Source organism: Oncorhynchus tshawytscha, linkage group LG05 (genome assembly GCF_018296145.1).
Source record: "Oncorhynchus tshawytscha isolate Ot180627B linkage group LG05, Otsh_v2.0, whole genome shotgun sequence".
Lineage (NCBI taxonomy): Eukaryota > Metazoa > Chordata > Actinopteri > Salmoniformes > Salmonidae > Oncorhynchus > Oncorhynchus tshawytscha.
The window spans coordinates 83,208,349-83,223,090 of record NC_056433.1 but is presented as its reverse complement, the minus strand read 5'-3'; the positions used below and the strand labels follow the sequence as shown (position 1 = coordinate 83,223,090).

Below are 14,742 nucleotides of genomic sequence, written 5' to 3'. Positions count from 1 at the left end.
CTACCGGTACAGAGTCAATGTGGAGGCTATATACAGGGGGTACCGGTACAGAGTCAATGTGTGGGGGTACTGGTAAGTTGAGGTAATATGTACATGTAGGTAGAGTTATTAAAGTGACTATGCATAGAAGATAACAACTGAGTAGCAGTGGTGTAAAAGAGGGGGGCAATGCAAATAGTCTGGGTAGCAATTTGATTAGATGTTCAGGAGTCTTATGGCTTGGGGGTAGAAGCTGTTTAGAAGCCTCTTGGTCCTAGACTTGGTGCTCCGAGTCAGTAGATTGGTGTTGTAAAAGTCAGGCTGAGTTAAAGGACCTTGTGACCAGAGGACAAGACTACAAGACTACTTACTATAGACTATTAACTCTTAACGCCTCTTTCTCTCTTCACCTAACCTTGCATGGAGAACAGTAGGTCATAGGTTAAACACCTTTTGATTTAGGTGCTGTGTTGGGTTGTTAAAATGGGCTTTCTAGGTTGGAGAAACTAACGTGGATCTTCAGCAGAGGTCTGTATGGTAGGTAGGTTCGTCCCAAAGGACAACCAGGTGCTTGATTATTGTGAAAGTTTTCAATGACTTTCCTTCCGCTTAGACCTTTTTTAGTCTTCGCTCTTTGTTCCTGTGTAACACGCCTCATCTCACCTGGCTTCTCCACCCTTTTCTTCTTCAGACCGTCTCGTCGGCGCCGCTCAGTGGGTGTGGCCAACGCCACGCTGCCTCGCTTCATGACCACTCCCCCCACCCTGCCCAACGCGTCGACCACGCCCAGCCCAGAGGGCGAGGGGGTGGAGGGCTCCAAGGTGACACTTGTGGTGTTCGCCAAGGAGTCAACTGTCATCTCCAACCTGCGCCACTTCACCAGCTACCAGATAGAGATCCATGGTTGTAACCACCCCTCGGACTCCCAACGCTGCAGCATGGCCACTTACGTCAGCGCACGCACCATGCCCGAGGGTAAGGCAGTACACAGTAACAGACTACAGCATGCCCGATGGTAAGGCTGTACACAGTAACAGACTACAGAATGCCCGAGGGTAAGGCAGTACACAGTAACAGACTACAGCATGCCCGAGGGTAAGGCAGTACACAGTAACAGACTACAGCATGCCCGAGGGTAAGGCTGTACACAGTAACAGACTACAGCATGCCCGAGGGTAAGGCTGTACACAGTAACAGACTACAGCATGCCCGAGGGTAAGGCTGTACACAGTAACAGACTACAGAATGCCCGAGGGTAAGGCTGTACACAGTAACAGACTACAGCATGCCCGAGGGTAAGGCTGTACACAGTAACAGACTACAGCATGCCCGAGGGTAAGGCTGTACACAGTAACAGACTACAGCATGCCCGAGGGTAAGGCTGTACACAGTAACAGACTACAGCATGCCCGAGGGTAAGGCTGTACACAGTAACAGACTACAGCATGCCCGAGGGTAAGGCAGTACACAGTAACAGACTACAGTATGCCCGAGGGTAAGGCTGTACACAGTAACAGACTACAGAATGCCCGAGGGTAAGGCTGTACACAGTAACAGACTACAGAATGCCCGAGGGTAAGGCTGTACACAGTAACAGACTACAGCATGCCCGAGGGTAAGGCAGTACACAGTAACAGACTACAGCATGCCCGAGGGTAAGGCTGTACACAGTAACAGACTACAGAATGCCCGAGGGTAAGGCTGTACACAGTAACAGACTACAGAATGCCCGAGGGTAAGGCTGTACACAGTAACAGACTACAGCATGCCCGAGGGTAAGGCAGTACACAGTAACAGACTACAGCATGCCCGAGGGTAAGGCAGTACACAGTAACAGACTACAGCATGCCCGAGGGTAAGGCAGTACACAGTAACAGACTACAGCATGCCCGAGGGTAAGGCAGTACACAGTAACAGACTACAGAATGCCCGAGGGTAAGGCTGTACACAGTAACAGACTACAGCATGCCCAAGGGTAAGGCTGTACACAGTAACAGACTACAGAATGCCCGAGGGTAAGTCAGTACACAGTAACAGACTACAGCATGCCCGAGGGTAAGGCTGTACACAGTAACAGACTACAGAATGCCCGAGGGTAAGGCAGTACACAGTAACAGACTACAGCATGCCCGAGGGTAAGGCTGTACACAGTAACAGACTACAGAATGCCTGAGGGTAAGGCTGTACACAGTCCCACACAGTAATAGACTACAGAATGCCCGAGGGTAAGGCTGTACACAGTAACAGACTACAGCATGCCAGAGGGTAAGGCTGTACACCGTAACAGACTACAGCATGCCCGAGGGTAAGGCTGTACACAGTCCCACACAGTAACAGACTACAGAATGCCCGAGGGTAAGGCAGTACACAGTAACAGACTACAGAATGCCCGAGGGTAAGGCTGTACACAGTAACAGACTACAGCATGCCCGAGGGTAAGGCTGTACACAGTAACAGACTACAGCATGCCCGAGGGTAAGGCTGTACACAGTAACAGACTACGGAATGCCCGAGGGTAAGGCTGTACACAGTAACAGACTACAGCATGCCCGAGGGTAAGGCTGTACACAGTCCCACACTCTAATGATGGTTCTGCCTGTGTTCTCCTCTCCCTGCAGAGAAAGCTGATGACATTGTGGGCCAGGTGAGCCATGAGATTGTGTTGGAGAACCCAGACTCTGTCCACATCAAGTGGCTGGAACCCAAAGCCCCCAACGGCATGATCATCCTGTACGAGATCAACTACAGGAGGATAGGAGACCCTGAGGTCAGTACCAATACTAGAACCAAATACAGGAGGACTACATAGGATAGATAGGTGTACCAATACCCTGAGGTAGAGGCTGACCCAGGTACCAATACTAGAATCAAATACAGGAGGGTAGATAGGTGACCCTGAGGTCAGGACTAATACTAGATTCAGCTACAGGAGGATAGATAGGTGACCCTGAGGTCAGTACCAATACTAGACTCAGCTACAGGATAGATAGGTGACCCTGAGGTCAGTACCAATACTAGTCTCAGCTACAGGAGGATAGAGGTGACCCAGTACCACTCATACTAGAAGGTCACTAATCAGCTACAGGAGGGTAGATAGGTACAGGTCAGTACCAATACTAGTCTCAGCTACAGGAGGATAGATAGGTGACCCTGAGGTCAGTACCAATACTAGTCTCAGCTACAGGAGGATAGATAGGTGACCCTGAGGGTACCAATACTAGTCTCAGCTACAGGAGGATAGATAGGTGACCCTGAGGTCAGTACTAATACTAGAATCTACAGGAGGATAGATAGGTGACCCTGAGGTCAGTACAGGACAGGAAGATAATACTAGAGTCTCAGCTACAGGAGGATAGATAGGTGACCCTGAGGTCAGGACTAATACTAGTCTCAGCTACAGGAGGGATAGGTGACCCTGAGGTCAGTACCAATACTAGTCTCAGCTACAGGAGGATGATAGGACCCTGAGGTCAGGACTAATACTAGAATCAGCTACAGGAGGATAGATAGGTGACCCTGAGGTCAGGACTAATACTAGGCTACAGGATAGATAGGTGACCCTGAGGTCAGGACCAATACTAGTCTCAGCTACAGGAGGATAGATAGGTGACCCTGAGGTAGGTGACCCTGAGGTCAGGACTAATACTAGTCTCAGCTACAGGAGGATAGATAGGTGACCCTGAGGTCAGTACCAATACTAGTCTCAGCTACAGGAGGATAGATAGGTGACCCTGAGGTCAGTACCAATACTAGACTCAGCTACAGGAGGATAGATAGGTGACCCTGAGGTCAGTACCAATACTAGTCTCAGCTACAGGAGGTGAGGTCAGTACCAATACTAGTCTCAGCTACAGGAGGATAGATAGGTGACCCTGAGGTCAGTACCAATACTAGTCTCAGCTACAGGAGGATAGATAGGTGACCCTGAGGTCAGTACCAATACTAGTCTCAGCTACAGGAGGATAGATAGGTGACCCTAGAGGTCAGTACCAATACTAGTCTCAGCTACAGGAGGATAGATAGGTGACCCTGAGGTCAGTACCAATACTAGTCTCAGCTACAGGAGGATAGATAGGTGACCCTGAGCCAGGAGGATAGATAGGTGACCCTGAGCTGTCAGGACTAATACTAGACTCAGCTACAGGAGGATAGATAGGTGACCCTGAGGTCAGTACCAATACTAGTCTCAGCTACAGGAGGATAGATAGGTGACCCTGAGGTCAGGACTAATACTAGTCTCAGCTACAGGAGGATAGATAGGTGACCCTGAGGTCAGGACTAATACTAGAATCAACTACAGGAGGATAGATAGGTGACCCTGAGGTCAGACTAATACTAGTCTCAGCTACAGGAGGATAGATAGGTGACCCTGAGGTCAGGACTAATACTAGAATCAACTACAGGAGGATAGATAGGTGACCCTGAGGTCAGTACCAATACTAGTCTCAGCTACAGGAGGATAGATAGGTGACCCTGAGGTCAGTACCAATACTAGACTCAGCTACAGGAGGATAGATAGGTGACCCTGAGGTCAGTACCAATACTAGTCTCAGCTACAGGAGGATAGATAGGTGACCCTGAGGTCAGTACCAATACTAAACTCAGCTACAGGAGGATAGATAGGTGACCCTGAGGTCAGTACCAATACTAGTCTCAGCTACAGGAGGATATATAGGTGACCCTGAGGTCAGTACCAATACTAGTCTCAGCTACAGGAGGATAGATAGGTGACCCTGAGGTCAGTACCAATACTAGTCTCAGCTACAGGAGGATATATAGGTGACCCTGAGGTCAGTACCAATACTAGACTCAGCTACAGGAGGATAGATAGGTGACCCTGAGGTCAGTACCAATACTAGTCTCAGCTACAGGAGGATAGATAGGTGACCCTGAGGTCAGGACTAATACTAGTCTCAGCTACAGGAAGATAGATAGGTGACCCTGAGGTCAGTACCAATACTAGACTCAGCTACAGGAGGATAGATAGGTGACCCTGAGGTCAGTACCAATACTAGACTCAGCTACAGGAGGATAGATAGGTGACCCTGAGGTCAGTACCAATACTAGACTCAGCTACAGGAGGATAGATAGGTGACCCTGAGGTCAGGACTAATACTAGACTCAGCTACAGGAGGATAGATGGGTGACCCTGAGGTCAGTACCAATACTAGAATCAACTACAGGAGGATAGATGGGTGACCCTGAGGTCAGTACCAATACTAGAATCAACTACAGGAGGATAGATGGGTGACCCTGAGGTCAGTACCAATACTAGAATCAACTACAGGAGGATAGATAGGTGACCCTGGGGTCAGGACTAATACTAGACTCAGCTACAGGAGGATAGATGGGTGACCCTGAGGTCAGTACCAATACTAGAATCAACTACAGGAGGATAGATAGGTGACCCTGAGGTCAGTACCAATACTAGTCTCAGCTACAGGAGGATAGATAGGTGACCCTGAGGTCAGGACTAATACTAGTCTCAACTACAGGAGGATAGATAGGTGACCCTGAGGTCAGGACTAATACTAGACTCAGCTACAGGAGGATAGATAGGTGACCCTGAGGTCAGTACCAATACTAGACTCAGCTACAGGAGGATAGATAGGTGACCCTGAGGTCAGTACCAATACTAGACTCAGCTACAGGAGGATAGATAGGTGACCCTGAGGTCAGTACCAATACTAGTCTCAGCTACAGGAGGATATATAGGTGACCCTGAGGTCAGTACCAATACTAGACTCAGCTACAGGAGGATAGATAGGTGACCCTGAGGTCAGGACCAATACTAGTCTCAGCTACAGGAAGATAGATAGGTGACCCTGAGGTCAGTACCAATACTAGACTCAGCTACAGGAGGATAGATAGGTGACCCTGAGGTCAGTACCAATACTAGACTCAGCTACAGGAGGATAGATAGGTGACCCTGAGGTCAGTACCAATACTAGTCTCAGCTACAGGAAGATAGATAGGTGACCCTGAGGTCAGTACCAATACTAGACTCAGCTACAGGAGGATAGATAGGTGACCCTGAGGTCAGTACCAATACTAGACTCAGCTACAGGAGGATAGATAGGTGACCCTGAGGTCAGTACCAATACTAGTCTCAGCTACAGGAAGATAGATAGGTGACCCTGAGGTCAGTACCAATACTAGACTCAGCTACAGGAGGATAGATAGGTGACCCTGAGGTCAGTACCAATACTAGACTCAGCTACAGGAGGATAGATAGGTGACCCTGAGGTCAGTACCAATACTAGTCTCAGCTACAGGAAGATAGATAGGTGACCCTGAGGTCAGTACCAATACTAGACTCAGCTACAGGAGGATAGATAGGTGACCCTGAGGTCAGTACCAATACTAGACTCAGCTACAGGAGGATAGATAGGTGACCCTGCGGTCAGGACCAATACTAGAATCAACTACAGGAGGATAGGTGACCCTGAGGTCAGGACCAATACTAGAATCAAATGAAGGAGGGTAGGTGACCCTGAGGTCAGGACTAATACTAGACTCAGCTACAGGAGGATAGATAGGTGACCCTGAGGTCAGTACCAATACTAGACTCAGCTACAGGAGGATAGATAGGTGACCCTGAGGTCAGTACCAATACTAGACTCAGCTACAGGAGGATAGATAGGTGACCCTGAGGTCAGTACCAATACTAGACTCAGCTACAGGAGGATAGATAGGTGACCCTGAGGTCAGTACCAATACTAGACTCAGCTACAGGAGGATAGATAGGTGACCCTGAGGTCAGTACCAATACTAGACTCAGCTACAGGAGGATAGATAGGTGACCCTGAGGTCAGGACTAATACTAGACTCAGCTACAGGAGGATAGATAGGTGACCCTGAGGTCAGGACTAATACTAGTCTCAGCTACAGGAGGATAGATAGGTGACCCTGAGGTCAGTACCAATACTAGTCTCAGCTACAGGAGGATAGATAGGTGACCCTGAGGTCAGGACTAATACTAGAATCAGCTACAGGAGGATAGATAGGTGACCCCGAGGTCAGGACTAATACTAGACTCAGCTACAGGAGGATAGATAGGTGACCCCGAGGTCAGTACCAATACTAGTCTCAGCTACAGGAGGATAGATAGGTGACCCTGAGGTCAGTACCAATACTAGTCTCAGCTACAGGAGGATAGATAGGTGACCCTGAGGTCAGGACTAATACTAGTCTCAGCTACAGGAGGATAGATAGGTGACCCCGAGGTCAGGACTAATACTAGACTCAGCTACAGGAGGATAGATAGGTGACCCTGAGGTCAGGACCAATACTAGACTCAGCTACAGGAGGATAGATAGGTGACCCTGAGGTCAGGACCAATACTAGACTCAGCTACAGGAGGATAGATAGGTGACCCTGAGGTCAGGACCAATACTAGACTCAGCTACAGGAGGATAGATAGGTGACCCTGAGGTCAGGACTAATACTAGTCTCAGCTACAGGAGGATAGATAGGTGACCCTGAGGTCAGGACTAATACTAGTCTCAGCTACAGGAGGATAGATAGGAGACCCTGAGGTCAGGACTAATACTAGTCTCAGCTACAGGAGGATAGATAGGTGACCCTGAGGTCAGGACCAATACTAGTCTCAGCTACAGGAGGATAGATAGGTGACCCTGAGGTCAGGACTAATACTAGTCTCAGCTACAGGAGGATAGATAGGTGACCCTGAGGTCAGTACCAATACTAGACTCAGCTACAGGAGGATATATAGGTGACCCTGAGGTCAGGACTAATACTAGACTCAGCTACAGGAGGATAGATAGGTGACCCTGAGGTCAGTACCAATACTAGACTCAGCTACAGGAGGATAGATAGGTGACCCTGAGGTCAGTACCAATACTAGACTCAGCTACAGGAGGATAGATAGGTGACCCTGAGGTCAGGACCAATACTAGACTCAGCTACAGGAGGATAGATAGGTGACCCTGAGGTCAGTACCAATACTAGTCTCAGCTACAGGAGGATAGATAGGTGACCCTGAGGTCAGTACCAATACTAGACTCAGCTACAGGAGGATAGATAGGTGACCCTGAGGTCAGGACTAATACTAGACTCAGCTACAGGAGGATAGATAGGTGACCCTGAGGTCAGTACCAATACTAGTCTCAGCTACAGGAGGATAGATAGGTGACCCTGAGGTCAGGACTAATACTAGACTCAGCTACAGGAGGATAGATAGGTGACCCTGAGGTCAGTACCAATACTAGTCTCAGCTACAGGAGGATAGATAGGTGACCCTGAGGTCAGTACCAATACTAGACTCAGCTACAGGAGGATAGATAGGTGACCCTGAGGTCAGGACCAATACTAGACTCAGCTACAGGAGGATAGATAGGTGACCCTGAGGTCAGTACCAATACTAGACTCAGCTACAGGAGGATAGATAGGTGACCCTGAGGTCAGTACCAATACTAGACTCAGCTACAGGAGGATATATAGGTGACCCTGAGGTCAGTACCAATACTAGACTCAGCTACAGGAGGATATATAGGTGACCCTGAGGTCAGTACCAATACTAGACTCAGCTACAGGAGGATAGATAGGTGACCCTGAGGTCAGTACCAATACTAGACTCAGCTACAGGAGGATATATAGGTGACCCTGAGGTCAGTACCAATACTAGACTCAGCTACAGGAGGATATATAGGTGACCCTGAGGTCAGTACCAATACTAGACTCAGCTACAGGAGGATATATAGGTGACCCTGAGGTCAGTACCAATACTAGTCTCAGCTACAGGAGGATAGATAGGTGACCCTGAGGTCAGTACCAATACTAGACTCAGCTACAGGAGGATAGATAGGTGACCCTGAGGTCAGGACTAATACTAGACTCAGCTACAGGAGGATAGATAGGTGACCCTGAGGTCAGTACCAATACTAGTCTCAGCTACAGGAGGATAGATAGGTGACCCTGAGGTCAGGACTAATACTAGTCTCAGCTACAGGAGGATAGATAGGTGACCCTGAGGTCAGGACCAATACTAGTCTCAGCTACAGGAGGATAGATAGGTGACCCTGAGGTCAGTACCAATACTAGACTCAGCTACAGGAGGATAGATAGGTGACCCTGAGGTCAGGACCAATACTAGACTCAGCTACAGGAGGATATATAGGTGACCCTGAGGTCAGTACCAATACTAGACTCAGCTACAGGAGGATAGATAGGTGACCCTGAGGTCAGTACCAATACTAGACTCAGCTACACGAGGATAGATAGGTGACCCTGAGGTCAGTACCAATACTAGTCTCAGCTACAGGAGGATAGATAGGTGACCCTGAGGTCAGGACCAATACTAGACTCAGCTACAGGAGGATAGATAGGTGACCCTGAGGTCAGTACCAATACTAGTCTCAGCTACAGGAGGATATATAGGTGACCCTGAGGTCAGTACCAATACTAGACTCAGCTACAGGAGGATAGATAGGTGACTGTTTCTATCCATTTCCCCCTTGCTCTTTTTTGTTTTGGATGTTTGTTGACTTGAGTTTACAGAGTAGTCATTTGTAGGTGTTTGGCTAGGAAAGGGCAGTGACTGGGGTTATTTGGGGGACTATTATTTGGGCCAGGATTAGTTTATTAGGTGCATACCTGGTTGCTACAGTCTGAATTTGATACTGGCTAGTTGTTTTTCAACCATATTGTCAGGGCTCATAATCATGGTCTTGTGCATTATGCTGAAGAACAGCCACAGCAATTATGAAAGAAAATCTACAGTTTGTCTATAGTTCTGATTGTCACCCCCTGTAGTGTGTGTGTGTGTGTGTGTGTGTGTGTGTGTGCTGAATGTGTGGACTCATCACTCATTGGTATTCACTACTGCACCGTCTTACCCAGGGAGCCTGTAGTAGATCTGTTACCATGCACCCACCCCTCCCCTCGTGTAAACAAATAGATGTCTCAGTAACCAAGGAATTAAGAGCTTTGATTCCTCTGCAATGACAATGCTTTGCACTTTTTACTGACACGGTGAGTGGCTTAAAGAAATCTGGACAAATATTTCATTGTGAAAGGTAATCACATATGCTTCTTATTTTGTTGTTGTATGTAAGATAATAATATTGACAAGATTGAGTGTTAGTATGCTAGGTTGAAACCTTTGATTCGCAGACTTTGTTGTTACGGCCAGCGACGCCTCGTCTATTATAAACCTTGATACTCACAGTCACACCCTTTATACAACACTGTGTGTGATTTAGTGGAATTACCTTGCAATAACCACTCTATAACCCTGTATTAATCTGTGTTCCAGGAGCTGCATCACTGCGTGTCCAGGAAGACCTACGCCCAGATCGGAGGCTGCAGGCTTCGTGTGGTGCATCCTGGGAACTACACTGTGAAGATCCGTGCCACCTCGCTGGCAGGAAATGGCTCCTGGACTAAACCCACCTATTTCTTCATGCCCGACAGTAAGTCCTGCCCGCCTGGGCCAATGTACTTACTTTGTCTGAAATTATATATATTGTTTTGTAATATATTTATTTCAAATTATTTGTTTTTTTCACACGTGTCAGAAAAACATGACAATAAAAGAGCATCACTTCCCCCCACACACACACACACAAAACAACAGGCTCTGGGGGAGCACAGCATACTCTGGACACATTTGAACAGATCATGTTGCCGTGACCGTGACTGACCAATGGCTGCTGTGTTTGTTGCAGAGGACATTGTTTCACTGAACATTATCATTGGCCCAGTCATCTGCTTCATCCTGCTGCTCTTCGTGGGAGGCGGAGTCTTCATGGTCTATAAGAAAAAGTAAGACTTGATTGATTTTAGATTTTTTTTTTTTTGGTATCATTTTATTTATTTTGCCTTTTTTATTTTTACCAGGCAGGTAATTATTTACAATGATGGCTTAGCAAGACAAATAAACAAATATGCAAGGATGTCTTTGACTCTTCTTTTGACTGTGTGTATCAGACAAATTGAGGGACCCACTGGACCTCTGATCGCCTCGTCCAACCCGGAGTACCTGAGCGCTAGCGACGGTAAGGACAACCACGAACCCCACCTCAAACCGTTCCAGCGGGTTTTGTTTTCCTGTGAGGTGGTGTATGTGCTAAAAAACAAACTAACAGTGTAATACATTAAGTATTAAGTATATTAGCTATCAAGTATATTAGGTATCAAGTACATTAGGTATCAATTACATTAGGTATCAAGTACATTAGGTATCAAGTACATTAGGTATCAAGTACGTACATTATGTATCAAGTATGTACATTAGGTATCAAGTACATTAGGTATCAAGTAAGTACATTAGGTATCAAGTACGTACATTAGGTATCAAGTAAGTACATTAGGTATCAAGTAAGTACATTAGGTATCAAGTAAGTACATTAGGTATCAAGTAAGTACATTAGGTATATTATGTATTAAGTACATTAAGTAGTGAACTAAAAGGAGAACTTTGTTCCCTTTGTGTGGTGTAGTATACATACCGGATGACTGGGAGGTGGCGAGGGAAAAGATCAACATCCTCAAGGAGCTGGGTCAGGGCTCGTTTGGCATGGTCTACGAGGGCGTCGCCAAGGACATCGTGAAGGGCGAGCCGGACACGCGTGTGGCAGTGAAGACGGTCAACGAGTCGGCCAGTCTGAGAGAGAGGATAGAGTTCCTCAACGAAGCCTCCGTCATGAAGGCCTTCAGCTGCCACCATGTGGTAAGAGACCTATTCATCCACTTTCATTATTAACTATTATATAATATATTACTGGCAGAATATGTACTGCACATGACACGACGCTCCTCACCTCCGCTTGGTCAACAAAACAATAACAGGGGCAGACGTTGGCGCTGTTTCCCCCATTGTGGAGTCCATCTTTAAATTGAGTAGATTTTCTCAAGTTATTATGTAGAGAAATGTGTATATATATATATTTTAATGTTCTTAACTCTCCCTGTTCTCTGTAGTGTAGTGACTAATTATCTCTGTTCTCTGTAGTGTAGTGACTAACTCTCTCTGTCTATAGTGTAGTGACTAACTCTCTCTGTCTATAGTGTAGTGACTAACTCTCTCTGTCTGTAGTGTAGTGACTAACTCTCTCTGTCTGTAGTGTAGTGACTAAGTCTCCCTGTTCTCTCTGTCTGTAGTGTAGTGACTAACTCTCCCTGTCTGTAGTGTAGTGACTAAGTCTCTCTGTCTGTAGTGTAGTGACTAAGTCTCCCTGTTCTCTCTGTCTGTAGTGTAGTGACTAAGTCTCCCTGTTCTCTTTGTCTGTAGTGTAGTGACTAACTCTCCCTGTCTGTAGTGTAGTGACTAACTCTCTCTGTCTGTAGTGTAGTGACTAAGTCTCCATGTTCTCTCTGTCTGTAGTGTAGTGACTAACTCTCTCTGTCTGTAGAGTAGTGACTAACTCTCTCTGTCTGTAGTGTAGTGACTAAGTCTCCATGTTCTCTCTGTCTGTAGTGTAGTGACTAAGTCTCCATGTTCTCTCTGTCTGTAGTGTAGTGACTAACTCTCCCTGTCTGTAGTGTAGTGACTAACTCTCTCTGTCTGTAGTGTAGTGACTAAGTCTCCCTGTTCTCTCTGTCTGTAGTGTAGTGACTAACTCTCTGTCTGTAGTGTAGTGACTAAGTCTCCATGTTCTCTCTGTCTGTAGTGTAGTGACTAACTCTCCCTGTCTGTAGTGTAGTGACTAACTCTCCCTGTCTGTAGTGTAGTGACTAACTCTCTCTGTCTGTAGTGTAGTGACTAAATCTCCCTGTTCTCTTTGTCTGTAGAGTAGTGACTAACTCTCTCTGTCTGTAGTGTAGTGACTAAGTCTCCATGTTCTCTCTGTCTGTAGAGTAGTGACTAACTCTCTCTCTCTGTCTGTAGTGTAGTGACTAAGTCTCCCTGTTCTCTTTGTCTGTAGTGTAGTGACTAACTCTCCCTGTCTGTAGTGTAGTGACTAACTCTCTCTGTCTGTAGAGTAGTGACTAACTCTCTCTGTCTGTAGTGTAGTGACTAAGTCTCCATGTTCTCTCTGTCTGTAGTGTAGTGACTAACTCTCCCTGTCTATAGTGTAGTGACTAACTCTCTCTGTCTGTAGTGTAGTGACTAAGTCTCCCTGTTCCCTCTGTCTATAGTGTAGTGACCAACTCTCCCTGTCTGTAGTGTAGTGACTAACTTTCTCTGTCTGTAGTGTAGTGACTAACTCTCTCTGTTCTCTCTGTCTGTAGTGTAGTGACTAACTCTCTCTGTCTGTAGTGTAGTGACTAACTCTCTCTGTCTGTAGTGTAGTGACTAACTCTCTCTGTTCTCTCTGTCTGTAGTGTAGTGACTAACTCTCTCTGTCTGTAGTGTAGTGACTAAGTCTCCCTGTTCTCTCTGTCTGTAGTGTAGTGACTAAGTCTCCCTGTTCTCTTTGTCTGTAGTGTAGTGACTAAGTCTCTCTGTCTGTAGTGTAGTGACCAAGTCTCCCTGTTCTCTCTGTCTGTAGTGTAGTGACTAACTCTCTCTGTCTGTAGTGTAGTGACTAACTCTCTCTGTCTGTAGTGTAGTGACTAACTCTCTCTGTCTGTAGTGTAGTGACTAAGTCTCTCTGTCTGTAGTGTAGTGACTAAGTCTCCCTGTTCTCTCTGTCTGTAGTGTAGTGACTAAGTCTCTCTGTCTAGTGTAGTGACTAAGTCTCTCTGTCTGTAGTGTAGTGACTAACTCTCTCTGTCTGTAGTGTAGTGACTAACTCTCTCTGTCTGTAGTGTAGTGACTAAGTCTCTCTGTCTGTAGTGTAGTGACTAAGTCTCTCTGTCTGTAGTGTAGTGACTAAGTCTCTCTGTCTGTAGTGTAGTGACTAAGTCTCCCTGTTCTCTTTGTCTGTAGTGTAGTGACTAAGTCTCTCTGTCTGTAGTGTAGTGACTAAGTCTCCCTGTTCTCTCTGTCTGTAGTGTAGTGACTCTCTCTGTCTGTAGTGTAGTGACTAAGTCTCCCTGTTCTCTTTGTCTGTAGTGTAGTGACTAAGTCTCCCTGTTCTCTCTGTCTGTAGTGTAGTGACTAAGTCTCCCTGTTCTCTTTGTCTGTAGTGTAGTGACTAAGTCTCTCTGTCTGTAGTGTAGTGACTAAGTCTCCCTGTTCTCTCTGTCTGTAGTGTAGTGACTAAGTCTCTCTGTTCTCTCTGTCTGTAGTGTAGTGACTAAGTCTCTCTGTCTGTAGTGTAGTGACTAAGTCTCCCTGTTCTCTTTGTCTGTAGTGTAGTGACTAAGTCTCTCTGTCTGTAGTGTAGTGACTAAGTCTCTCTGTCTGTTGACTAAGTCTTCTGTCTGTAGTGTAGTGACTAACTCTCTCTGTCTGTAGTGTAGTGACTAAGTCTCTCTGTCTGTAGTGTAGTGACTAAGTCTCCCTGTTCTCTCTGTCTATAGTGTAGTGACTAACTCTCCCTGTCTGTAGTGTAGTGACTAACTCTCTCTGTCTGTAGTGTAGTGACTAAGTCTCCCTGTTCTCTCTGTCTGTAGTGTAGTGACTAAGTCTCCCTGTTCTCTCTGTCTGTAGTGTAGTGACTAACTCTCCCTGTCTGTAGTGTAGTGACTAACTCTCTCTGTCTGTAGTGTAGTGACTAACTCTCTCTGTCTGTAGTGTAGTGACTAAGTCTCCCTGTTCTCTCTGTCTGTAGTGTAGTGACTAAGTCTCCCTGTTCTCTCTGTCTGTAGGTGCGTCTGCTGGGTGTGGTGTCTAAGGGCCAGCCAACTCTGGTGGTGATGGAGCTGATGACCCACGGGGATCTGAAGAGCTTCTTGCGGGCCCTCCGTCCAGAC

General features: G+C 46.6%; 1 protein-coding gene across 2 annotated transcripts in view; it reads left to right on the top strand.

Moving 5' to 3' along the window:
* The window catches only part of LOC112251449 (insulin receptor-like), a 174,797-nt gene that overhangs the window by 157,469 nt on the left and 2,586 nt on the right, over positions 1–14,742 (top strand). For both annotated transcript variants that reach the window (XM_042322551.1, XM_042322550.1), the window contains 7 exons: positions 671–954; positions 2,598–2,746; positions 10,256–10,412; positions 10,668–10,764; positions 10,930–10,997; positions 11,442–11,671; positions 14,638–14,742. The exon at positions 14,638–14,742 is cut by the window's right edge and continues 169 nt beyond it. In XM_042322551.1, the coding sequence (XP_042178485.1) occupies positions 671–954; positions 2,598–2,746; positions 10,256–10,412; positions 10,668–10,764; positions 10,930–10,997; positions 11,442–11,671; positions 14,638–14,742 (1,090 nt within the window). The remainder of the gene's footprint in view (positions 1–670; positions 955–2,597; positions 2,747–10,255; positions 10,413–10,667; positions 10,765–10,929; positions 10,998–11,441; positions 11,672–14,637) is intronic.